The sequence below is a fragment of the Hirundo rustica genome, chromosome 1 (genome assembly GCF_015227805.2).
Source record: "Hirundo rustica isolate bHirRus1 chromosome 1, bHirRus1.pri.v3, whole genome shotgun sequence".
In the NCBI taxonomy this organism is placed as follows: domain Eukaryota; kingdom Metazoa; phylum Chordata; class Aves; order Passeriformes; family Hirundinidae; genus Hirundo; species Hirundo rustica.
In genome coordinates, this window is record NC_053450.1 from 110,375,703 (window position 1) to 110,402,879 (window position 27,177).

General features: G+C 40.5%; 1 protein-coding gene across 1 annotated transcript; it reads right to left on the minus strand.

The window, feature by feature from the left end:
* EXOSC7 (exosome component 7) lies at positions 1-27,090 on the minus strand. The gene is made up of 8 exons (XM_040082755.2): positions 27,010-27,090; positions 25,548-25,649; positions 24,790-24,884; positions 19,820-19,982; positions 15,264-15,334; positions 10,567-10,690; positions 9,436-9,591; positions 1-6,827 (listed from the first exon to the last, which is right to left on the minus strand). Exons 1-8 carry the CDS (start codon positions 27,064-27,066, stop codon positions 6,723-6,725), a joined length of 873 nt encoding a protein of 290 aa, XP_039938689.1. The 5' UTR covers positions 27,067-27,090; the 3' UTR covers positions 1-6,722.
* Positions 27,091-27,177: the final 87 nt, after the last annotated feature.

The window sequence follows — 27,177 nt, forward strand, 5'->3', positions numbered from 1 at the left end:
TTAAAATTAACAAATAGTTTATTAACATACACTAAAAGAATAGAAAAACAGAGAGTTGGAAAAAAAGTAAAATGGAATGAAACTTCAAAAAAACACTTTTCCCTCCCCTTATAAATTGTTCACTTTCTTACAAAACAACATAAAGAGACAAAACTTGTAATTTTCAGTCAGTTTCATTATCTGATAATAGTCTTTCATCAATTAATTAGGGGAAGAGTCTCTTTTTGAGTCATGGATCCCACTGACAACTTAGAACAGTTCTCTTGTGGGTTTTAAACTGTCACAAAAACAACCGCCCTGAGAAACCTGCTTTTGTGACCCTCCAAGGAGCAGTTTCCCAAGCTGCTTATGGGTCATGGGTCTTAGACTTTTGCATACTGGGGCGTCACCTTTTAAAGATAAAGAACTCCAAAGCAAAGGATTCTTCACCTCAATGTACAGAGATACCTTCTCACTTCTTCACTGGCGCAGGGGGCTTCTCATCTTTACCTCTGTTCAAGCATCTTATAGGATATTACTTAGTTCATCACAAACACTTTTGCTTAAATCTACACGCAAAACAATCATCTCTCCAAATGCATATCTTTCTCATGATTTAAAGGAATAACCTAAATATAGAGCTTATTTCCATGGCTCAAGTAAGAATAGAATAACCAACTCTTCAACCCTCTGTCCCAATAGTCTTTTTACTCTTGCTACTGACTTCATGCTGTTGGTCTTTATGTTCACTCTGTCTTTCCTTACTCTCTCAGAGAAGGGCCAAGCTCTGGAAGCTTCATGTTGCTAAGAAAGAGTTAAATCTGCTCAGAGTCTTTGTCTCTCTCTCTCTGTAGCTCGTAGTGTTAGATGTTTAAAGCTGAGCTGATGAAAGAGGAAGAACTCACAGAAACATCAGAGATTAGAGCACTCAAGCAGTCCAGAATCACAAAAAAACCCAGGCAGGATCATAAATGCCTTCTCAGCCCACCCCTCAGTGTAAATTGGGGTGGCCTCGCCCCAAATAGTGCCCATAGCTCCCATCAGGGGCCCAGCAGAGATTTTCTCTGCTCCAAGAAAATTTGAAGTAAGTAGTTGTTGTAAAGCAGCAACCTCTCCTTCCCCCCCTTCACCTGGGAGCCGATGGAATCCAGCCAGGTCTCAGGCCAGCTCCCCCCAAAAGGGGGGAGCAGCAGGCCCAGCTCAATGTTACCTGTCTCTCTCTAGCCAAAAGAAATAAAGAAAAAGACCCACCTACAAGAAATTCATAGAGTTTTATATAGCTAACAATTTCAGTAGTCAAAATAAATGTCAATATTCCAACTAACTCTCTAATAAGTCCCTGTCTCTTTTAAAGCAATTCCCAGGTCCTGACCTGGAGAATTATTTTACATTTTTCTATAACTAAAAAACCAAACTGTACTAACCCATGACAGACTTAAACCCTAACTTTTCAACCCATGGGTTTCCAGCTGTGGAAATAGCTAAACTTACCATTTGCCAAAACCCAGAGAGAAGGGGCAGTGAGAGAGCTCCTGTGGAAGGGAGGGTCTGCAGGCTGGTGGCTCCTAGTACCTCCAGTACCTGAGCACACTGCTCCCTGCCACAGCCAGCTGGGTGGAGGAAATCCGAATGGGCCTGAGAATTCTTCTTAGAAGGTACAAGTTAAGGGACTGCAGCAGCTATGATGATCTCTGTCTAAGTAAAGGAAAACAAATCTCATCAACAAATGGTGCGACATGAAAACTCATCCATGCCTGTGCTGCTCCATCTTACTCAAATCTTGAGATCAGGATAGCAACAGAGATGTTCACAGAGCTCGAGAGATAACCACAGCTTTATTAAAAAGCGTTCCAGTCAATGAAATGGAGGTTTAAACCATCACTAGGGAGTCATTAGCAGCATGTTTGAGATTCTAATGATGTTTTGCAGCAACAGCAAAAACATCTTTGTTCCTGGATAGCTAGAAATGCAGCCCAAAGAAAATAGCTAGAAATACAGATCCAAGGAAAACCTAAGGCAGTGCAGTTTCTCTGTGGGGAGACCCATACCTAAGTGCCCTGCTGTGGCTGAGCATTATCACTGCAAGTCCAGGACTTCGACAGAGGAAAAAGAAGCCTCTGTGAGGCACAGCTAACAGAAGCAGCCACATTTTGCCTCAGAAGGAAAAGCTGCCTTGCACGGGCAGGCAGTGCAATTGGGCAGGAGCGCAGTAAGAGACAAGAGGTTGGGGAGCAGTGAGAAAGCACACAGAGGCAGATGGCTGAAGAGATTCAGTACCAGTTGCACACCGGCTCTTGCATTTTTCTCAGCGTGTTAAAGGAACAGAGAGAACAAGGCTCTGGGGTAAGGACTGGAGTGCTCAGGTCTCACCAGTCACAGCTTTGTTTCTTCCACTCTCTGGGTGCCAGTGGCCACTTCCACAGGCAAAGCAAACCCGTGCCACAGCAGGGCTGGAGAACATCCCGCTGCTGGGGAAGGCAGTGACATTTGCTGCAGCTCAAAAGAAAAGCTCGAGGCAGTCCTAGCTGAAGTGGGTAAACCTCAGGTTATTGCTGCTTACAAAGCAGATGCAGAAATTTGTCTATGTCAAATCAAGGTGCCAAATCCCTTGAAGAGAGACTGGCATACTCCAGTCTCATCCAGTCTCACAGGAGCTGTGAGCAGGCTCTGGCTCACACCAATTTGTCTTTACGGCAGGCTGTGCTGAATAAAGGCTTCGTTTAAAGCCTGACTGCAGGCGAGCTTGGTAAATCTGCCAGGTCCACTGACCTACAGCCTAGCCCTCTTCTGCTTCGAGGGGAATGCTGCCCCTGCGAAACAGGTAAATTGCAGGTGGGTGCTTTTTTAGGCAACACGAGTAGAAGCCGAGCAGGAGTTGCTAGACTCCTCATCTCGAGTACACAGCTTTCAGCCTCTCGACACTCCCAGCAGAAGCAATTAATTTCTGGGACAAACAGAGAGCTATCCCACTCCACAGATGTTTCCTCTTAGTTCTACTGGACTCGAGTCAATGAAAACGTGGCAGTATCTGCACAGCAACACATGGAACTTTCCACCAACCCAGATGGGAACAGGGGCATTCTCAGTTGAAGTCTCTATTAAAATTTTGCTATTTTTGTTTGGAATAGAAGGGAGGGGTTAAAGGGAGCAAAGAAAATAGAAATTAGCCTTTAGCATGCCTGAGAACCACAGTCTCACAGATTTCTTGGCAGATACTGTATCAGCTAGGAGAGCTGCAGGACCTTTTACCCCTGTTAGAGCTTTGTTTATCCATCTGGGACATGAGCTTGTAGCAGCAAACCTCCAGGGGCAGCTGAGACCAACTAGCAGATCTTTAATACTTTTGGCTGGGCTCATTATTTACGTCTCAGGGGTTGAAGCAGACCCCATCTGAACTGGGGTCACTCTCCACACCACTTCTTTTCCATGCCAACAGATAGGAAGCAGTGACACAGAAGGCACAGGACTCCTCGGGACCCCGAATTCACTCTGTGCCTGCACACTCAGCTACAGAAGACCTGGAGAAGGACACACACGTGTAGAGGAGGCACTGCAGACACTGGCACCAAGCTAACTTACAGTGTTGCTCTGAGGAAGTGCTTGGCACCAAGTCTCTCTCTTGAGAACACAGCCTGGATCTCAGAGGGCTAAATATTTGCTATCCTTATTAAGAAATGGGGAAGGGAGCGCACGTGTACTTCCCTCTACAGAGGCGTCAGTTTACGCACTTGAAACACAGTGATGGTTCTTTTCCCACCACCACCTCCAGCTCTCATAAAATATATATTCAAAATTAAAAGGATCTGGAGAGGGGAAAAGAAGCATCTGAATTGATGTAACTTGCAAAATGCTTGGAGATCCTTCAGCTGGAAGGCTGTGTAGAATTACACTATCCATGTTACAAAATTCACCCCGAGTGTAACTCGGGGCAGCTTTTGGTCTCCAACCACAAATCTGCAATAAAACATTCAGAGAATGGCTGAGGTTCAAGACTTGCAGTCTCATTCACATTAACCATTTTCTGAAACACTGAACAATATGTGATCAAAAAACCTGCCTGTGATAAGTCTAAGATACTTTAAAGGTTTTTTCTCCCTTCAGTTTTCTATGTTTTTACAAGCAGCTCTGCATGGCAAAGAGTGGATCACAGCTACTGTAAAGCTGATGTCAGGTTAGCATTTGCCTCACACAGAATAACTCTGCTGAAGTGATAAAAGGCAATACGCACACTTATTGTCACTTCTTGGCTCTACTACTGTGCAGCACCATTATAACCTACCTCAACCGTTAGTTCTGAAAAAATCCCAACCCTTCAAAATAAAAAACCTTGGGCAAATTTTGGGAGACAACTTCTTCTTTTTTTTTTTTTTTTTAACAACCTGCCTACTTATTGCACTGTTTGTTACAGCAGTGGCTACACACACCTGAAATACACAGTGCTGTTGCAGTCACCTTGAATAACTATGTGAATAACTATGAGCTCTAGCAAAAGGACTGTAGAAATGTGGGGACCTTAATATATGGGGACTCCATATATTTTAATGTGATCATGCTTATTAGTTTGAGCTGTAATATGTTCTGTCCTGTATCTACAGCCCTCCTTCAGCAAAAGCCTTCCTTCCCTTTTCCCCAAGTCAAGAGAATATTCTCAATCGGATATTAGAAAACTGAAACAGAAAATTCAGAAAATGTTGCTTGAGTAAAAGCTAAACAACTCCTGGATTATTGCAGTAACTTCTGCCATAAAGTTTGTTCAAAACAATCCTTAACATTTGCAGTTGAAATATCAGCTTCTTAAAAATCAGCTTCTTTGACGTTTTCCATCTGTTGTCTCCCAATCATGCCAAATAAACACCTCTCACTCTTTGCTGGGTGTTGGGGGTTAGATTTGTTGCTTTTTGTCTTAAAGAATTTTTCCCCATAAGTTACTAGGAAACAAAGTGCCGATACTTAGAGGGTACTTGACTAGCACAAAAAGACGTGGCAGGGGAGGCAGACGATCACACAACGTTTGGGGGAGGGAAAAGGACAGTGCTGGGGGGAGCTGAGTTTCTTTTTCTGCTCTCGGCATCGGAGAGGATGGTCGGGCGGCGTCTTGCTCCAGGAGGAGTCCACTGTAAACGGAGGGTCCGGCCCTGGGAATTCTACCACCGTCCATCATCTGCTGGAGTGCCCAGGAATTCGGAGCTCCTCGCCTGCCCTGCTGGAGCTGGGCCAGCCCTGTCCAGCCGTCACGGCTTCTTCAGCACTGCTCACTTTGCCGGGACAGCCCCCTGCCCTGCTGGGGACATCCTGCAGCTCCAGTCACCAGCCCGGGAGTTTCCACCACTCCAGCTTGGTGCTCTCGGGGTCCCAAGGGATGAGACTGCCCTGGGCTTTGTGAAACAAAGCCCCTCGAGGTTCCTGGCTCTGTTTATTATTAATGCTGTAGTTGTTGTTGTTTGTTTGCCTTGTTATACTTACTAGTAAAGAACTGTTATTCCTTTCCCCATAGCTCTGACTGAAAAGCCTCTTTAATCTACTAAATTATAATAACTTGGAGGGAAGGGATTGGAATTCCCCATTCCTAGAAAGGCCCCGCCTCTCCCTAGCAGATACCTGTCTTTCAAACCAAGACACTGGGCCATCCAGTTGATATAGGGAGGGAATCCAGCGCTTTCAACACCTGATAATGCAACTTGTATCCATGCCTTGTCTCTAATCCTCTGCTTTTCCCTGTGAAAGATCATTATTGACAGACACTATGCTCTTCCAGCTGAATTATCAAACTCTTAAGGATCAACTTAGTTTCCCATCTACCTTGGCTGTGTCCCTTCTCCTTAGCCACAGTGAGACATGTTGTGCCTGGGTTACTATTGCACCTGTTGGCAGAAGGGATAGGTAGAGCTCTAGGGAGCAAGGAAATCAATCCCGAGGAGGAAGGAACTCACTCATCAGGAGGAAGGAACTGATCATCAAAGCCCAACTCCTGGCCCTGTGCAGGACACCAAGAGTCACACCATGTGCCTGCAATTATTGTCCAAACACTTCCTGAGCTCTGTCAGCCTTGGTGCTGTGACCACATCCTGGGAGAGTCTGTTCCAGTGCCCAGCCACCCTCTGGATGAGGAATGTTTCCCTGATATCCAACCCAAACCACCCCTGACACAGCTTCAGGCTGTTCCCTCGAGTCCTGTCACCAGTCACCAAAGAGAATAGTTCAGCGCCTGCTCCCCTGCTTCCCCTTGTGAGGTAGTTGTAGACAAACCCTGCTTTAAAATATGAATTGGGAACTTGGGACCATGTTGTATTTATAGTAAAATCTAGCCACATTTTATTCAAAGAATAGTAAGGTAATTTTAAGGAAGACTTCCAACTCGTGCTGCTCTCGTTAGTGCTGCACTGAAGACAACCCCATATGCATTCTAGAACACAGCAGCTGGTTTACAGAAGTGAAACACCTGCAAACAGAATTAAGTGGAAAAGTACACCAGTCACTCTGGAAAACAGACTCAAGCACCTCCCAGGCAACAGCATCAGCTGCTGCTGCACTTCCTAGGTGCCAGCAGTTACCAGTATGGAAAGCAACTCAAATTTGCTTATTTGCGTTTAACTGTAGCTTTCTTTATGCTTAGTAACATTCTGAAAGCCTCTTAGCCAGGAGGATGACTTTACTGGAAAAAAATACCCCCAACCTTTTCTTTATATACAAACTGACAAGATTGCAAAATCAATTTAAAACAGTTTTGAACATTTAATAAAAACTCATCCCAGAAATCCAACTTTTGGTCGTGAAGTCCCCAAACTCTCTTCTTCATCCAAAATCTTCTGAAGGGCTGTGTGAAGTGACTTGCCTACTCTTTGTCCTGTCTGCAAAGCAAAGAAAGCAAAACAAACCTGAGACATATGCTTATTTACAGGAACACAACTCTTATGGAACACTTCCTCTTGACAAATAGTTTCCCTCTGATGATTCATATACACCAGCTGGTATCATAAAATATGCTTTTAATTTAGAAAAATAATGGTGGTGAAAGTTTCGTTTTAACTTGATTAAGTTTTGGAAAAATGTACACGCAAAGGCAGTGCTCTCATTCATCAGAGAAGCATTCCACAATCATTAATACCAGATGTGCACATCACTGGATCACCCAGGAATACAAATTAAATTCACATCAGGCACAAACACACATTCAAATCAGCCAGCACACAGAGCATGCAGCAATACTCTAGCTGCCAGAGCACAAGAGACACCTGACCAGCAAAGCAGCCTACTAATAGAAAGCTCAGTAGACTCTTCTGAATGTGCTCCGAATCAGCAGAGTGAATTTAGACCAGCTGAACAACCTGTCCTGTGGCCAGAGGAACCCAAAAATGCACACTGGCTGCACCACCAAATCACTCTGTGGGCAGATCCTTCATATGATGTGTAATTCTGTCCTGTCCAAGGACCTTCAATGAGTGAACAGAATGTTTTCTTTACAGAAATAAACTCCAGCAGTGAAAACCCAACAGGGTTAGCTCCAGTGCTGACATCTACTTGTCCCACATGCTCAAGTATACTGTGCAAGCTACAGGGCTGGGAAACATTGGGCAGCAGTGAAATACAGATCTCAAAGCTGCAGTGCCCACTGGAGCTTTCCCATGGTCTCTCTAAATAACCTGAAATATTGACTGCAAACATTGACTGCAAACAGAAATGAAGAGCCCACCCATCCCTAAAGAGCCAAAGGCAGATTATATCAAAATGAGTTTATTGGCTTATAGATGGGTTTATCTATGCAGCGAAGCCTAGACCTGCCACACAGCTGACACAAAACTCTGTTTCACCCCCTGGTGACAATTACTGAAGCCATGCACAAACCTGAAACAAGCTACATCTGGAATTGAAGAGCCAGGTGCCAGAATATGGCCAATGGTACCAAAGGAAATTTGGGAAGAGCTTTGATGCAGCAGGGTAGCTGTCAATCCCAGACACCATGAGTCAGGCTACGTAAATAGGGGGGCACAAGAACAGGAACTGTTATGACTCTGCACTGGGACAAAGATGACTGCAGCAGTCCAGAGTCAAGAGGGTCGATACGCTTTCTTCTCCTCAAATGCAGGACACCATCACTCACCCCAGGTCAAAGGGAGTGGGAACTGTGCAGAACATTGGTACTGACCCAACTCTATTGCCATCTTATTCCCGCTTGCCCCTCTAGTGGATCAGCACGTAGACTCACTTTAAACAAAACCAAAAAGACTAATGCTGGCAGCTTCCCAAAACTTTCCCATGAAACTCCCTTCCTAAGAGATATGTCCTAGAACGTCTGTTCTCTATCAGACAGGGAAAACCGAATATCCTCTGACCTGCAGCCAAATCATTTGGGAATAGAGGTGTCAGACCTAGGTTACTTAGCGCCTCCACTGGGCATTCCCAGGCCCTTTTGTTTTTCTTGATATTCTAATCAGGATGTTGAGTTTAAGGCAGGACCAAACAGATAATCTCTGACCTTACAGAAGACATCTTGGGTTTTTTTGTGATCAGCTTTATCTCTCACTCCTGCAGAGGAATTAGGTAACACCTCTCTACCCAGATAAGATGGATAAAAGGCATGTTTGCACATAAATAAAAAGCCCACTGGTACCACTGGGACTGGCACTCTGGATTGATATCATGATGCAGTCAAGTGCCATACAGTCAGTAATTCCCACTTGAGATCAACTGTTGTCAAACTTGGCTCCAACTTCAGCATTCCTCACTAGAGCCATGCAGAAATTAGCCCTGTGTCTCTAGGAAACAGAGACAGCTTGAAGTATGTAATTTTCATTTTGACTTTCAAGTTCAAAACCCATTTCTGTCTGATGCTCAAGGCCAAACTCAGGCATGAGAATTTACACTGGAGAAGAGATTTAAGAAGAGCCCGAAGAAAGGTTTAAAATGGATCTTATATGAATGTGGACAATATCCGGATACTAGTACTTTTATGAAGTAGGGACAGATTGTAAACTCAATAAAGAAGCAAAGAAAAACAACACTAAAATGAGAACAGTAAGCTTATAAAAAAATAAATGGGTTGTGCTAGAACAACATGCCCCACCAGTTCCAAACACAATCTCTGCTCTTACAGGGACTTTACCATGTTAGAAGTTTTGTTCTTTCAGTCTTCAAGAGAAACAATAAAAGAGGGAACATGTACTTTAAAAATACTTTCAAAGTTTCTCGGCTTAAGCTTTACTATCTTACAGCTGGGAAGTATCTGCCTGAAACAAACGTGAGTACCATACATTTCAGGCATCTAGGAGTTTTAGACAGTGTCCACTCACATTAGAATCTGTTTCAAAGAAACTGCCTGTGACCTTCACAAAGTCCCTCGTGCACCAAATCAAAGCACCAAGGTCTCTGCTCTAATAGTCCTTACTGAAGCTTTCTGTACACCCAAGCTGCAGTTCATCCAGTATCATCCAAGACAGTCAACTGCTCAACGCTCCTTACCTCCATCATTTCAAAAATACTCTCAGGATCCAGGCTACCTTTCCCCACCTTCTTCAAAGAAGTGATGGCACCTTTACTGGTCACGGAAATAAGCAGGCTTGCCAAAGAACAGGCTTCTTCCTGAAGGGTAGCATCTACCACGTGCCTATATCCAATCTGCAAGTTAGTGACAAAACAATGCATCAGTGTGCAGTTCTCAAAGCTCCCCCGTTGAGAAATCAAACGGAGTGATGGCTTTGTTACTTACCTACAGCCTCCCATTCTAAAATCATGTGGCCTTTGGAAATAGTCAGAAACTGACTTGATAGAACAGGATTTAAACAGCCTCTGACCCCAAATTATGAGTACATAAACAACAGAGGTGAGATAAGCATGTCACTATTTCATACTGTTTTCCTTTCCACCATCCTTTCATAAGTATGAAACTCCATATTCACCTTTACTTGCAACTCTAAGTATAGACTTATACCTCTACCCTGAAAATTACCTCCCCTCTACCTGAAAATTATACATCTCAAGACTCAGGTGAGCCCTCATTTCAGCAATGGCCCCTCTATTATTTATCAATTTGCTTAAAAGAAATGCCGAGCGAACTTTCAGGTACTTAAGCCAGTCACTAACACTTGCAATGGAAAATGCAGCACCCATAAAACCAACTGTGTTAGCTGAGCGCTATATATGGAAGACAAAAACCTGTTTGAACGGAAAGGGATGGCATTGCACCCGTGAAAATGGGGTTCTGTCCTCAGCAACAAATTCTCGGCATGTAACTCCAGGTAGATCACACAACCGCCACTCCTGAACGCAGTGACCTCTTGTTTGAACATACTGACAAATCTGCCGCTCTGGATCTTAAGGAAGGAGCAGATAAAAAAAATAACTCCTCTGCATGCAAGAAGATGCATTTTAAGAATGCATCAAGTAGAAACCTACAAGTCAGAGGTGCAAAAAACTCCTGTTATTACGTAAAAGTTCTTAATTATGAGGCCAAAGAGAAACAAATATATAAATAATGGACACTGACCATTTCTGTAACTCTAATTTTATGTCTAGGGGAAAAAAATAAGTGGCAGGAAAAAGTAACAGAAACTGGAGCCTCTAGGCAGAAAGTCAGAAATCTGTTAGGCTTACTTTGCTTAGTGTGACAATGCAGGGCACCTCATCTACGTTGAGTCGAATACAATCATAAGGGTCATCAGACAGCTCAATCTCTTTGGTGCCCTCTTCATCCTCCAGAACACGCACTTTGGGTATTCTGTGGAAACAAAAGGTGCAGAGTCATTGCCAGGACACCTAACAAATACAGCTTTTATACAGTCACAACTCCAGGAAGTCCCTGTCCCTCTAAATGAGGCAAAATGCTTAGAAGAACAGTACAGAAGGTGATCAAAGTATTAACAACTCACTCCCTGAGGCTACAAAGAAAACACTGTAAGTGGGAAGATATTTAGGATAAGATCATAATTTACATCATTCAACCAGTTAATATTTGAGCTGTTTTTTTACACTATTACACAAAGAGAAATTCGTTTGGAACTTGCACAAATCAGTTCGAAACAATTCTTTGTATGCACAGGAATGCCACAGATGTACAGGAGACATATACCAAGATTGAATCCTTTTGTTCTGTGGTTCCCAACCTTGCAGACAACAGTAAAGTTGTCAGGATTACATCAGTTGCATTGCTTGGCAGAGGTGTGGCATCAGTAGCAAATACAAGTAGTAAAGCTGTTCAGGAAAGAATAGCGCCAATTAAAGAGATTTGGGGTGAAGAGAAAAGACGACATTAGTAAAATCCTTTCTCTAGCAAGATGAGAAGATTGGCAAGGTACTCTAATGTTCTAAGGACAGATATACAAGCAATATGTAACATATCAGGATGAAGCAGTGATGAAAACCCAGGCAGAAATCCAAGAGATGCTTTCTTCTCAGTGGTGAATGGTGAGCTCTCTCACAAATGAGCTAGACAGGCTCCTTACCAGTTGTACATACATTGTATTTTTGGTAGCCATCTAATGGAAGCTGTATGGGATGATTTAAGGCAGTTTCCTTAGCATAATGAAAAAAGTGATTTAAAACAATTTAGTAGAAGATGGCATCTCAAGCTGCCAAGAATGTCAGCATCTTATACACCCTCATTTATCCAGGTTGTCTGCAAGGATGGAGTACTGACTGAGAGACTTGGCATTACTGGCCAGTAAAACACACACACCACTCTCTACACACTCACACTACTCTCTCACATTTGCACTTGAAAACAAAATATTTAAAGATGTCCCAAGACAGTAAACAGAATCTGGTTTTATGTTAGTGCTTTTACAGTAGTGTTTTATAACTAGACTCTGGAGGTTACATTCTTTTATGCCCTCTGTAACAAATCTCTTCTAAAAGAGGAGGAGATAGGGACTGATTTAACGAACATTTGCTCCCATCAACACAAAGTGATTTTGATTGATCCTTGGAAGACTATTTCAGTTATTTGTGGCTAAAAGTCGTAGTGGCAAGTACTTCGAAACAGCTAAACCTGCTCCAGTGACAACAAATTCCCTACAAGCACACTGGCCTGAGCCAACCCAAAACTAAGACCTGGAGTAAGCACAGCAATTGCGATGTGCACTTTTCCCAGAAATAAAACTCCCAATGTTTTCCAACTCATTAGAAATGCATCAGAGCCTATTTTCAAGTTTAAAATATTCCATTAGAAGTTGATGGAATAAAGTCTCAAGGTGACTAACCCTCAAGCTACACAGGACAATGGACAACACTGGACAACAGCCTAGTCATGCAAGAGGTGTGCGTGCCAGAGAAGTGTTTAAAAAACAAAGCAAGATTTTAAGAAAATCTGTGAGATTAAGCAATTTTTAACTCCAACCTAAAATAGCTTTGAAACCAGAGCAGTGTTTGGTCTGCAAGAAAAAGTTGCCAGAACTAATATCTGAAAAATGCCTGCAAGGAGCCTTTTTTGGCCAAGAATAGATGAGAGAGGTGTAAATTAGAAATACTGCAAAGGCAAAAAGATCAGACACAAGCATCACAGTCGCATAAAAAGGGGGTATGTGGATACAAAAACTATGCAAAGTGAATGTAGCATAAAGCTTTTCCAGAACACTATCGATTTCCTCTCCCAGCTTGTGAAAATTTATCTTAAGAAATAGCTGTACATGTTTACTTTGCAACTTTTATTTTTCTATTTTGATTCCTGCAACTAATCAGGGCCGAGATCTGTACAGCAAGACTCACTCATGTAACAAACAGTGCTCTTTTCTGCACGTGCAGGTTTAGATTTCACAAATGCAAAAGCAGTCCCACCCTTCCCAGCAGGCACCAGTTCTGCCTCTACCGTGCTGTGAAGCAAAAACCTTGGTATCTGCAAGGCTGTTGTGTTATAAACTTTGTTGTTTTTGTAATTTGCCTATCTTCTGCAGCCTCGGTTGCAAGCAGGCACGTTGCATGGGACCACGTTTAATGTTCTGACACAGTAGCTAACTGCACATTTTGCAATATCTACTTCCATCACTAATAAATCCATCCTTAAACATCTGGGGGCCACGGGTTAAGAAGAAAGTCTGGTATCTGCTCTCTTGTGCACATGATTTTGATTGTAGCTTTTAGAACTTGATGAAGAATACAAAACTGTGAGGAGTAAATATTCCCCCTAAACCAGTCCTATTGTCATTGTTCCATGCCTGAAGGGGAGAGAACAAGTCAGGTCAGGCATTCAAAGGATTTAAATCCCGTAAGTCTTGCGCAAAATTCCTTAAGTGGTGATGTTGGATTTACTTAGCTCTAAAGCAAGATGTGTCCACAGATATTACAAAAATGCTTAGAGCAAGATTTGAAATTGAAGCTGAAGTTTTCAAATGCCTATCTAAATATCCAAAATTTTGTAGCTTCAAAGAAACAACAGCAGCTTTAGCTCCCTGCTCCTTGTTCCAATGCTCTAGTCAAGGCTGCAAAGACCTGAAAACATGTAGAACAAAAACCTGGTTGTAAACAAAGTAGGAAAAGCAAGTAAGAGTCAAAGAGGGACACATGTCGAACACACTTCAGAACACTTAATCTGAAGCAATCTTCGAACTGACGTCTTGTTTGGAGAACAATATTTTATGGAGAACAGGCAGCTACTCTTAAACAATCTTGCGTCAATCCAAAGAAAACCCAGTAGCTACAAAGGGAAAGGGAGAGGATTGAATTTCACCTCTTGTCTTTCTTAGCTTGTACAAAATGAGCTGTACTAGCATTCCCGCTCAAATCAATAAGATAGGGTTTTCAAAGGAAAAAAATGAACAGCCTGTGTCATACTGTGCCACATTTTGAAATGATACTCAACTTCAACAAGACTCGCCATGTTTGCCCTCAGTTTAAGAATTATATAAAGGACACAGTTGTCAGAGAAATAAAAAAAAGTAAGAAATATTAAAATAATTACACCCTCCATCATGTTGTCCATGTTTCCAGAGAAACAGATTTCATTTTATTCACTTATTTAATTCATTACTTTTTATATGATTGTTGCTCTTTATTCTGGTCCAGGTAAGAAAAAAGACCTGCTTATCTTATAAATAAAGTATGAGCTGTAGATCTGCAAAACAACTCACATGGTAGTAACTGTTTTAACTATATGACTTTTGCATCCTGGCAACTCACACACAGAAATACAGGCATTTCTTCTTTTTATTGTACTGCCAACTCCTTTGTGAGCCATTACATTTCTAAAAGTATTTCCTAATGTCATAAAAACAATCTACTGTTAAAAGTTACTGCTGAGAACTTGATTAACATGAGAAAATTTCTCAGCAACATATACTTTTAGTCTCAGATGAATTCTTCCCTTATCCCTTTTAAAGTGTTTATAACCTGATATACTGCGGGTCTTCAAAAGCATGTTTTCCTCTTCTTTTTGCACATACTTTTCCAGATCTAGTACAGTGCCCAGATTCCCTGGTAAATAAGCCAGAACTACATTTGTGACTTTAGAAGATCTCTAATTTAATGCTGAAGAACAATTTGAGATGCACTTTTAAAACATTAATGCCTGTAGAAGTCCAGGTTTTGCACCTCTATCAGCTATTTTTGCCATGTAAGTTTTTTGACAAAGCTATTCACTAGGTTGTTTTTCTCAAAGGTGCTACAAAACTCTGTACTCCCTTTCACCTGTGGGTAAAGAAGATAAAAAACAATATAAAAAATAGCAGTGGATCTTATTAAAAACACACACAGAAGATTTGCATCATTCACCCTACTAGATTTTACTTTTCCATTCTTTGAATTAAAGTGCATGGGGCAAAGTTCTTTTAAAGACACATTGCTTCCTCCTCCCTACAATCTCTCACTATCACATTTTTCCTCCTGGTTTTAAAAAGAATGCTAGGCTGACAGTTAATAAGAACAAAATCAAAAGTGGAAAATCAGGGCTAGTTACAAATCAGTATCACACTGACAGAGTAGTCACACATTTTATTCAGGAGCATCACATATCCGTAAATACTTATATCTAACACACAAGGCATCAACACCAAGGCCTCCAAATACCTCCTACAAACCCACATTGTCAAGACTATTTTTTCTGGATCTGGCTACAACAAAAGTTATATTGTGACTATGATTGTGCATAACAGGCAATATGACATTTGATCATTAGAAGCTGAATTAACATTAGTTCATGTTACTTGCATGCAAATTGTGTTTTGCCTTGTATCTGAATGCAGGCCGTCTTAGGTACTTCTTATTTAAATAATTAAGCATTAAAAATGCTTTGCTCACAGAAAGTACTTCTCTTCCACTTCCCATGCCACTTCTACCCACATGAAATGAGATCTGTGCTTTACCTTGTGTTAAAGAGAGCAGCCTTCACTGCAATAGAGATTGCATCGAAGATGTTCCCACCGCATTCCAATAACTGGGGAGGAAAAGAAGAAACTCTTTAAAAGAAAATCAGGCTAGGGCCTTTGAATGAAGCTTTTATTTTATTTAAACCTACTTGAAAAGGAAGAAAATTAATTACCAGAACAGGTTTTTAAAAAACAAAGCTGTCTTTAAAGCCTGTCTATGAAAAGAAACAGATAGGAAATTAAGATTTCAGCTAACTGTATTGTACCTGCAAAATAGAAGAGTCAATGCACTTCATAATAAAATTAATGATAAAATTTAATAATAGAAGCTGAACTGAAACCGCCACTGTTCTTAGTCTTCTTGTGCTAAGGTTCTGAACTAGACTATGACCAGAATACCCTTTATAAACTCATCACATTAATTCTTTAGTGTTACATTAAGCCAATCAATTTTCTATATTTCATTTCAAAGAGAAGTCTTTTTTTAAACATCAGCTAGACAAAACCAACTGGGAGAATTGCTTTCACAGAAGAAGCACACACTGTCACTGAGATCATGGTATGGAAAGCTGGTTATATAAGGTGCAGTTATGAAGGCACATCATGATTTATTCTCTTTACGGGAAAGAGTCATCTCAGGTTTGTCTCGCAGCCGAAAGTGATCCAAGGAGAGCCGATGTCAAAGTCTATTTCAAATGAGTGCTATCAACAAGTGAGGTGTGTGGAGGGAGCCTAGCTCAGCGTCTTCCCTTGAAGATCAGGAGAACAAGAGTCACAGGGAAAAGCAGCACTGCATACAAGGTAAAAAGGGAGGGCTCCCAAACCCACTAATACCTTCTGCAGGCTGCCAGACAAGTCAGAGATGTGTCTGCCCATAGCCTACTGCCACTTCTCTGGCAAGCTCAGCTCTCAGCTGCCAGTACTATTTCCTGAGAACACACACACACAGAGCAGGCATTTGGAACTGCTTCAGCAGGAACATTTGGATGCTTCTCTGTGACATCAATCTACGCTGTATGATGAGAGCAAAACGTGTTCTGCAATCCTCATTGCATTGATTGTTCTGCAAAATTAATTTACAAGTGAGATAAACTCCTGCACAGGGAGCAAATCATAAATGAGAAATTCTGTAAAGAAGAATTTTATGAAGACAGACTGAGTAGTGTAAAAAGAATGACAAAAATTGGGATAGAAAGCTAAATACAAAGGTGATCAGATTATTTCTTTGCAAGCAGCTGCTAGATACAGAGAGGTTAACTTGCCCCTTTCAGTCACTATTGGATTTTACTCGGTAACACAATAAGCCCCACAATATCTTTGTTATTAAAACACAAGAAGGGGATGTGCCTGCACTGTTGCTAGGGTTGTGTTCAGGCTGCTGTTGTAAAACCTCATCTGTACTACAGTGGCTCCTAGAGGCCAGGAACACTGCCGGCAGAGCACTGTGCAGCAATTCCTCCACAAAGAAATGAACACTTTTCTCAGCTGAAGCACCTTGTACTGACTTTCCTCCCCATTTATTTAGTTACTTTTAGGACTAAGAAAGTCTGCACAACTGTGAGTTATTGGAAGCAGAGGTGTCTTCCCTGCTTTTTATTTACTGATATACAAGTGAAAAAGTTATGGGAAAGAAAAGACAACACGTTGTAGACCTCACCTCATTCAGTGAAGCTTTTCCTCCAAAAGTAGAGATTCCTAACTCTTTTTAATCAGACTGGGGGCAGTGTGGGAGGGAAATAGAAAACATTAGAAAATCCTGGAAGGTGCTCAGTAGTGAACTGCAAAAATTTCAAGAAAACCTAATGCACCCTGTCCTCCTGACACACAATCTATTGTGACTGGGTAAGGAACGGTAAGAGATTTCATACTTTGATTCTCCTTGCTTAGCCCAGCCGGCTGCTGGGGCAAATTATGGGGAGAAGGCTATACATATGTATCAAAACCCACTCAAAAATGCCTAAAAGCTTATTTCTGATATCAGTGGCTTGCTTAGAAAAGGAAAGAAATTGAGGGAAACACAGAGAGGGTGGAACAGGCCTTTGCGGTACTCCTCGTTGATAAGCTACTGTTTGGAAGTGGAATGCCTTCCATTATTAAGAAAGAATGCATATACTCTGAAAGGTCAAGGTATAAATTCCTGACCTTTGACACATGTACCTCAATTTGTCTGTAAGCTGGCATTTTTGTGGTGTACATGGTTAAAGTTATTTTTTTCCAACCTGACTGTACAGAATTACAGCACATCCCAAGTGCACTGACCACTAGAAAACATTTGAGAGGTGTTTTTAATTGATAAAGCTGCACAACTGAAAACACACCATTTTCTCTGTTGAAGCTGCATGTGTCAAATTTTGTTTACACACAGGAGCTGAATATAGATGTTTCAATCAAAGTGTACATGGCTAAATTGTGTAGCAATGGAGTATTTTCCAGGCTCATAACATTCCTTCTGGATCTTTGTCTTTCAGAATGAGAGACTTTCTGACAAGTACCTTCACACCTGACCACAAGGTACCAGTATTTCCAGCCTTACAACAGATTTAAGGTTTATCTTCCCTCCAATCTGACTGTGCAACACGAACACCAATGTAAACAATTTCTAGGAATTCTGAAGGAAAGTATCACGCAAAGGACTGTCTATGAGTGTTGTTTTTATACTCAGAATCTGTCTCCCTCAAATGACAAATAATATGAGTTGCTCCTTATATTAGCCCAAGTGTCATCCTTACACTACACTCTATAAAAAGTAGAATTCTGTAGGAATGATTCAGAAACAACAGCTTCAGGAAAATCTGTAGGTGTCAGGCACCTACATTAGGTATACGTTATCATGTGTAATACACATCTACTAAAAAAGGAAATATTACAAATATGTCAAAAATGTGAAAATACAGGGGCCTGAGGTGGTAAAAAGAAGGTGGGGGTGGAACAGAGTAAGAGAGAAATGTTAACAGTATCTTGTTCTAACTGTACCAACAGCTCTTCAATTGCTCACATACAAAATCCCGGCAGAATATAATATTAAAAAGGCTCATCAAGTTTAGAGTCGTAATTATGAATCTGCAACAGACTCTTAACTGGCATTGTGTAAAAAGAGCTAAATGTAAAATTCCTCATGTAACATAGGCCCTGATGTTCCTAATTCTGATACAAGTAGTAGCATGAACACGTGAAGGCTGTTTTTCTCTGCACAATCAACAAATCTGTCCAGGAATAATCAGGTAACAACCAGCTATCTCAAACAAAAGCTAAACATAAAACAGTGTGTATATATAGAGAGATATGTATATGTATATATGTATATGTACACACAGAAGCAGACAGATTTATGAGTTTTGTTTATGCAGTGCCTATGCAATGCTAAGCAGCATGTTGCTTAAATAAGCACAGCATTTAATATTCTGTACCTCTGCTTGTAATTACCTAGTAACTAAAGGCCCCAGTGTGAATTCTCAGAACCAACACTTCATTCTCCATTAAACCACGCCGAGCTGCAATAAGCCAGGGACTCGGGCTGTTAAAGCACTCAGCAGAGGTACATATTCCATCATTCTGCAGCTGGACTGCTGTACCGTATCTACTGTAATTAGGCTAATGCTACTCCTTTTTAAATACCTAGTGAACTAATTTTCACATTTATTTAGGTCTTCGTCTAAATGTTCCTGTTTTGTTCAACAAAACCCTGTATTTAATTTTCTGGCCACACAGCTTAACATTTTGCAAATTATTTCACAGACCTTAATGGATTGCTGTAAGATTCCTCAGCATATTTTCACTTCCAAATTGGACAAACAGAAACTCAACTTTGGACCAACAAGAATTGGAAATAATGTTCAGGAGAGCCTGACTTGCAGACTTCTATTGAAATTCCCATGACAGAGTGCTTCAAATGCAGCATATTTTGGAAATTGAGCTCCTGCATGTATCAGATTTGTATACATAAAGTTCAGTTTCCATTATTGTCCATAATTTCCACAATTTCCATTATTGTTCCATATGGGAACAAATATTCAGTTTATCTTCTATGTTTAATACACATACACAGCTTTCATCAAAAAGCACCTAGGCTACATTTAGCTTTTGCCAAAAAAAGTTTCTATTTTACTTTAGTGAATTAGTATTGATAAGAGTACAAAGAACCAGACAGATGGACAGTTCTGTTAGGGCTAACATACATCTGAACATTCATGTGAACAATATATTTGCTGTTACATCTAGCTTGGGAGAGAAGTTTACCCTTCTTTAGTGGCAGCTTCCTTGTCAGTATAAGATCACTGATTTTTATCTGAGACAAATTCAGAGTATTCAATGTTTTATTAGTTCTGCAAGGGAACAGCAGCATCAAGAAGAGTAGAAAAAAGAAGAAGCTGAAATTAATGATTAACTACCATAAGTAGATTCACAAGAAAACAGCCATCCATGCTGTGATACATTATACCACATATGAGAAGCCCTTTTTTTTTTTTTAAATAAGAAAATACAGAAGGTTATGCTAAGTAAGTGTCTGCCTTAGAAATTTTTTGCTGAATCTTAGTTTTCATTTCTGTACTTACCAATACATCCACATAGAGAACCCAGCAGTGCTCTTTGGGGTTAATACAAAGGGATTTCAAGTCTACAGTGTTCTCGCAGCTGAATACTCTGTACAGTGTATTTGCTATATCAGTGCCAAGTTCTTCTCCTCCCCGGCCTTCCAACTCAGGAGAATTTGAAGAACTAGATAAAGAAATAAAAAGAATAACTTTCACTTCTGAAGAAGTAAATACACAAAGAATATTTCTTAAATATAAAGCATTAAAAGTATCTAAGGATTTATTTGTACAAGAATAAGCATCCTAACTGAAAAGGAATTATTTCCATTTTGCGTAAGAGAAGGTTTTGCTGCAGATAATATACTGACATTTTGTTACAAATACTAATACCAACTAAATCCCACTACTATCTTCAGTTTCCCAGTTATAATCAAAGTAAAATTTGGAAAATTCTCTCAGAGATTATTTCTTAAGCAGTATCACCTTCTATCACTTCAACTCTTTAAAAAAAGAAAGTGGGACATCTGCACCAAGTTCACAACAGCTATCAAGACAGCCGAGTAAGAGCTGAATGTTAAATTATTAAGAGAGTGCCTAAGAAGAGAAAGATATGATGATATGACAAGTTGAATACTAATTTCTTATAAGTAACATGACTGCCTGACCTTAATTGGCAATTTCTTTACTGAGTGTATTGTCTGCTATCAAGCCCCTTAAAGAAAGCATTTCACTACTCTCTGCAGCTTAAGGAGAATAGCAACTAAATAACATCTTTCCCGGCAGGGATCTGACAAAGTGTGTGGTCCTCACGTCCCTGATTCCAATGTAACACAGTATTTATGAGCAGTCATGCAAGAAAGTCCTTAGGTGCGAGGGCCTGGTACACAGCTAAGAAACTGCAAACAATAAAAGAAAACGGGCCGACAGAAAAGAAAAAAACAAATCATAAAAACGCCAAAAAACCACAAAAAAAAAAAAAAAAAAAAAACACCAAAAAAACCCAACAACAAAACAAAACAAAAACCCAAAACAAAATCCGAACACACAAAATCCAAACCAAACAAAAAATTCCTTGCCTCCAAGGAACAACAAAATAGAGCAGAAACATCCAGAGATGCATATACACCAAAATAATCAGCAAAGATTTCAAACCCAGATTTCTGGTTTATAGAGAGGACCTGTAGCAGCATTGCAAATCTTGTTTTAAAATAAACCAGTCAGACCTCCACCAAATTAATTTCTCATCAGAGAACATTTCAAAGGAATTGGTTACACAAAAGTAGTGGCGGTGTGTTCAAAATCTGTAATGGCCATTATCAAATTACCAAATTACCAAAATCTCCTGATGGGGCACCTTGCAGGGCAAATTTCTCATGTATCTTCTGTGTCTATATGATGATCCAAAACCTTGGCACACCACAAACACAAAAATGCAGCAGAAAACTAGGTTTTGGAATATAATCCCTTCACCTTAAAAAAAAAAAAACAACAAACCCCCACAAAACAAACCAAACAACTAAAGAGTCACACTATCAAGGCATGATTTAACCATCAAGTGAACTGTGCCAAAAATACTGCAGAATCCATAAGCTTACATATCATTAACAACTATTATCCTTACCTCCCAGTAATTCTCCCAACTTGTTACTTGGCAGAGTTGATGAAAACTCAGAATGCCAGGAAGAACTACTGGATTTTATAGAACTTATTTGCTGCTACTAGAAACAGGCAGCACTATACTTGCTTTAAAAATACCAAGAAACACTACTGCCAATTAAGCACTGATTTGTGCTTCCAAACTGTATTTCCAAACATGAATAAGCATTGCAAGTGTGCCACACAATATTATTCAGGGTTATTAGACACCAGTTGTATGAGACAGGATCTTATCTAAGTATAACTCAGTGCTGACTCAGGTCTTCAGGTTGTATTAAACAAGCATTTATCCATGGAAGCAGCTTTTATGCACGTTAACAAGATCATTCTGTTTAAGCCATTTTGTTTAAGCCATAGTTATTGCAAGCATTATGATCCCTATGGCAAGTTGCAAGAATTATACAAACTTCAATCTATGCCTCATTATTATTTCTAAAGACGGAGTTTTATCAAATGTTGTGTTTTTTGATTACAAGTGGACGCTTTCTTCGACACTGAATAGAAAGAACTTAAGGTACAATTGGAATATCACTGTACCTTTCACTGCATCTTAATTCCATTATTAGCACTTCATTTCCTTGCAATCAAAGTGAAATAAAGAAGTAAGGTTAACAGGATATTATTAAAACTGGTAAATACTGCCACCTAATGCCTACAGACTATTGCAGTAACTTACACTGGGCAAAATTTGGAAAGGAGGGGTCTTAATACACTAGAAAATGATAAAAAACTTGGCTTATGGAGCACAGAAAGGACTCAGTAGTGGTACGGAATTTCTACGCCCAAGCAGCATGTAACTTTCAAGACTATCAAAATCATTTCAGTGTCACATTGCCTAACAATTTAAGATTCCTCCTAAAGCATAATGATGCTTCTGCCACAGATTTCCCTACTGAATTTCAAAACTGCTCCTGTTGCCAGTCAAAATCTTTCTGTTGCAACAGTTAAATATTTCCCAACTATTGCTCAGGCCACTAATATACTGTAATCTACAGATGGTCAGATCTGGACAAATAGATTCCTTGCTTCCCTAATTCCACAAACAAAATCTGATGCATTCAAGTAACTCACATGTCTGCTTTTCTTGTTGTTTCTATTTCCTACAGTTTGAAAGTGATAAATCAGATCAGCCACAAAACTCAAACATGAGAAAAGCAGACATAACAGTCTTTCCACATCAAGGGCCAGGATGAATGCCTTCTCCAGTATGACAGGCAGTAAGAATACCACACAAGACATAGATTTGTTTTACAATAATCAATTTCTAGGATTGCAAATCAATGCCCCAAAAATCATCCTTTCCAGAGACTCGCATTAAAGTCTGTCACAAAATGGGACTAAGTGTGGTCCTCAGATTTCAGGTAAAGGACACAGAGCAGAATAAAGAGAAAGAGAAGTTTGGAGCAAAGCAATATAGACATGATCCATAAAATTATTATTTTCATCAGTAAAAGAAACAACAAAAAATTTAGGAAATAAGCATTTTAAGATAGTAATCACCGCAGTCTGAGTTCTTATTATTAGCTTCAACAATATAAAAGCCAAATAGAACACACAGGAACCTCACCAGAAGATTCAGGGTCTTGAATTACGCTCAGTTACTACCACCCAGTGGCAGTCTGGAAAAGCATCAGGATACTGACAGCAACTCACTCCCCTTGACAGAGACCAAGCTGCCTCCACTTCACCTTTTGTCTTTTGTGTCTTTCTGGAAGCTAAAGGACACCTTTTCCCCTGCCAGAGACATGTGACAAGTGACTACACTCCTCTAAAGTTTCCCTTGGATCGTGTTGTCACAAAAATTAAAGATTACCTACTTCCTGAACCAACTAGATCCAACTCCCACAATATTGATGCACATCTCCCTCATATCCCATGAAGCAGAGATTACAGAAAATACAACCTAACATCAATCTAATGAGTTGAAGTTTTTCTAATATCTATTTACATACAGAGGAAGTGTGACAGAATTGCCACACGTCCACAAACCGCTTCTTTTTAGTAAGAAAATGTCCATTCTGTCAGTGGACTTTCTTCATATAGAAAGAAGCAGAAAAAAAAACCCAAACAATAAACAAGTATCATTTAAGACACTTCCTGCATGAGTACCAACAGCAGGAGCACATTCAATATCATCTTCCCATCTGATATTTTTTGAACAGCAATTGTAAACAAGCCATCAATGCACAGGTTAGTGCTTTCCTTTACAGCCTAAGTTTCCACAGTTAACTAAAACAGACTGATGTACAGAGGCAGTCTTAGATAAGGCTGCATAACGTGACATATCGATGTTAAGGCATACACAGACAATTAGATCAGAAAGATTACCAGATATACACTAGTAGCTCTCACACCTTAGCTTTAACAATGGTATATTGGTTTAATATTCGTCAGAGTAGCAACATTTTTTTGTTTTTAATAAAAATGAAAAGATGTCACGTGCAAAGCAGCTGACTTGACATTGCCAAGGCTTTTATGAGAGGTCCCCAAAGCACTTTAAATCATAAAGAACAGTTTTTGGTTAAGTCTGGAAGACATGGATACTGTAGTCTCAGGCTGCAGACAGTCTAGACTAACACTGAGATGTCACTGTGCTATCTCAGAGCAACCTGAAAACAAGAGTACTCCGTTTTCTTCTAGCTTCTTCCATAATTCAAACACTATGAAGACTGTAATGATGAACAACAGTGCATTTGTAGCAAAATGCAAGAAATACGATTAAAAACATACACTCTTTTAATTAATGAAAGATCGATTCACTGATAAATATGTAACTAAAATTTCTATTTAGTTTTTGCATCTGAAGTTTAAACTGGGGGGGGGGGTTCTTTTTTTAAACAAAAAAAAAAGTTTTGTACTAAACACACTTCAAACTTTTTCCACTGCTTTCACAGAGAAAGTAAGCAAACCTTTAAGTACAGTTAAAGTACAGTCTGAATTCTTTTCTTCCAACTTACATTTTTGAAAGAGATTTTCTCTATTTTATCATGGTGAAAGCAACAGCTGGTATTTTAGTCATGAAGTCCAGTTCCAAGCACGTGTACTTGAACCATTACTCTTTTCCAGCTGCAGTGAAGCTATGCAATTTGGGATTGTTTTATTTAACATGTTTTCATCCTTTAACTCCTGCTGATTTGCTTCTTTTAGGTTTGCAGGACCAGCAGAAAATTTCTCAACATTCACTGCTACTGAAATGGTAAAATAACTTGTCTCTATTACTGAAACCCCTAGAGGAGGTCAGCAGAATGAAGGCATAAATTTCTGAAGAATGGCAAGACTGATTAGTCATTTATTCCAAATATTAGATCTATTTAATTCTTTTCTAGTATACTAACCAGTCAACAAAAAATTCCAGGTAACCTTCATCTGGTTTCTCCAACTTCGGTGTCCCCATTTCAGCTTTTATGCCTACCAAGATATCAGTTTCTCCCTATTAAAACAAAAACACATCACACAACTGGAATTATAATTACAGAACTATTTGTTTAATTTAAATGTCTACGGTAAGCTGGTATTTCTACCTTTCAGTTATCGAATTAGTCTATCAGAATGAACTTAAAATAACTTTTTTTTTTAAAGAACAAAAGGCTTTAGAAGAATGATATTAAGTGTAAGAAGATTTTTCAAATAATTATCATGCATATTACCTTTCTCTAGGTTAAAAAGACGCTCCTAATATCCAAGACTACTTCTGTCATTTTGGTTCTGTAAACAGCTCTTTCTGCAGAACCTTCATAATGGTGCACAGTACATTTATCTTCTTCAGCTGACATGACAGAAGTAGTTTTGCTTCATTTTAAAGGAAAAGCAATTTTTGCCCCCCCAAGGAACCAGGCACAACAGCAACTTCTGTTTTCGAGATTAAATATTAGATTAGTTCAGACTGAAGGCTGTCCAAGCACTTTGCAGTAAATCCAGCTCATGCCAACCTGAACTAATTAGATATCCTGTCCTTATTTCCATAGTTTCAATTACTGCTACACAGTCACGTTATTACGCACACAAACCCATCTACAAACAGCATCAACTTAACTAGTCACATGAACAAGCAATTTCATCAGCAAGGTACCCAATCCCTAAGAAATTTACCTACCAGCTTTACTCTTGCAGATCCACTTGTGTTTGATACAACATCTGTTTCTACTTCTGCACATCTGTAGTCTTCACAGCCTCGACCATCTACACGAAGGTCTTCCTAAGTATGACAACCAATATATTGCACTTAAGGGAGTCAGTAATGAAAAGTAAAACCAAAACAAATAAACAAAACAAAAACCCACCGCAAACCAAAAACTCTGCAACTTTAAACTTTCCTTCTCCTATACCAAATGCAGCAGTAAAGAGGCTATAAAAGCCATAGCTTGTAGTTTCACCATGGAATACAAAAGAACCAACTATACTTTTTCATTTATATCTCATTTATGTAGAGCTTGCAACAAGCAATCTGCAGCTAGACATGAATTGCACCGAGTTCCTCTAATTCGCAAAAGAAAGCTTCAGTTTTCAAAACTGTAAAGGTCATGGCTTTAAACAGTACTTTACCTAACACAACCCAGCTCTTTCCTGGGATAGGCAAGTTCTGTACTTTTACATCAGTAATTAGGACCCCAGCAGACAAAAATAATACACCAGCCTTCCAAATGTTTTCATCCATTTGTATTCCACAAACAGGTATTATGCATCCTCTGATACCATACAGCTCGTTCCCATAAAAACAGGTTGCTTTTCAGTAAATTTCAGTAGGAATACAGTTCTTTTATCTTTGGGGCTTCTCCTCAGACATCCTTCACTCTTCTTCCTTTGTCGACTCATGTTCCTTTGCAGAGTCTATCCAACCACAATAACTTGAGAAGAGCCAGGGAAGAGCAAGGAAAGAGGAGCAAACGGGGACAGAAGAAGGACATTAAGCTCTTTGAGAACATCCAAAGGAGGGCAACGAAGATGGCGAAGGGCCTTGAGGGAAAGTCGTTTGAGGAGATGCTGAGGTCACTTGCTCTGTTCAGCATGGAAGAGACTAAAGGGAGATCTCACCGCAGTTACAACTTCCTCATGAGAGGAAGAGGAGGGGCAGGAACTGATCTGTTCTCCATGGGGACCACAGACAGGACCCGAGGGAATGGCCTGAAGTTGTGTCAGGGGAGGCTTAGGTCGGACACCGGGAAAAGGTCTGGACACAGAGGGTGGCTGTGCACTGGAACAGGCTCCCCGGGGAAGCGGTCACAGCACTGAGCCTGACAGAGCTCAAGAAGGGTTTGGGCAATGCTCTCGGGAACATGGTGTGACTCTTGGGGTGCCCTGTGCAGGGCCAGGAGTTGGACTTCGATGATCCTTGTGGGTTCCTTCCAACTCAGAACATTGTGTGATTCTGTGAAAACAAATCCACGTCCCGCTCTCAGCCTGCTTCCCGTTCCGATGCTCGGTGTGCTCTGATGATCACTGCTCCAGAGGTTCGCCACCACACACAACGGTGGAGGTCTCCCTCCTCCCTCCCTCCTCCCTGCCTCCCTCCTCCCCAGCCTAACTGGCTCCCTGCCGCCCGGCGCCCGCCCCGGTACCTGCACGCCGTGCACGATGTAGAGCTTCTCCGCCTCGCTCAGCACCACGGACGCCATTCCCGCCGCCTCCCGCCCGCACCTGCGCAGTGCCCGCTTCCTCCCTGCCTCCCTGCCTTCCTGCCTTCCATCCGCCCGCCGCGGGCGAGCTGCCGGCTCTCCGGAGCCGCT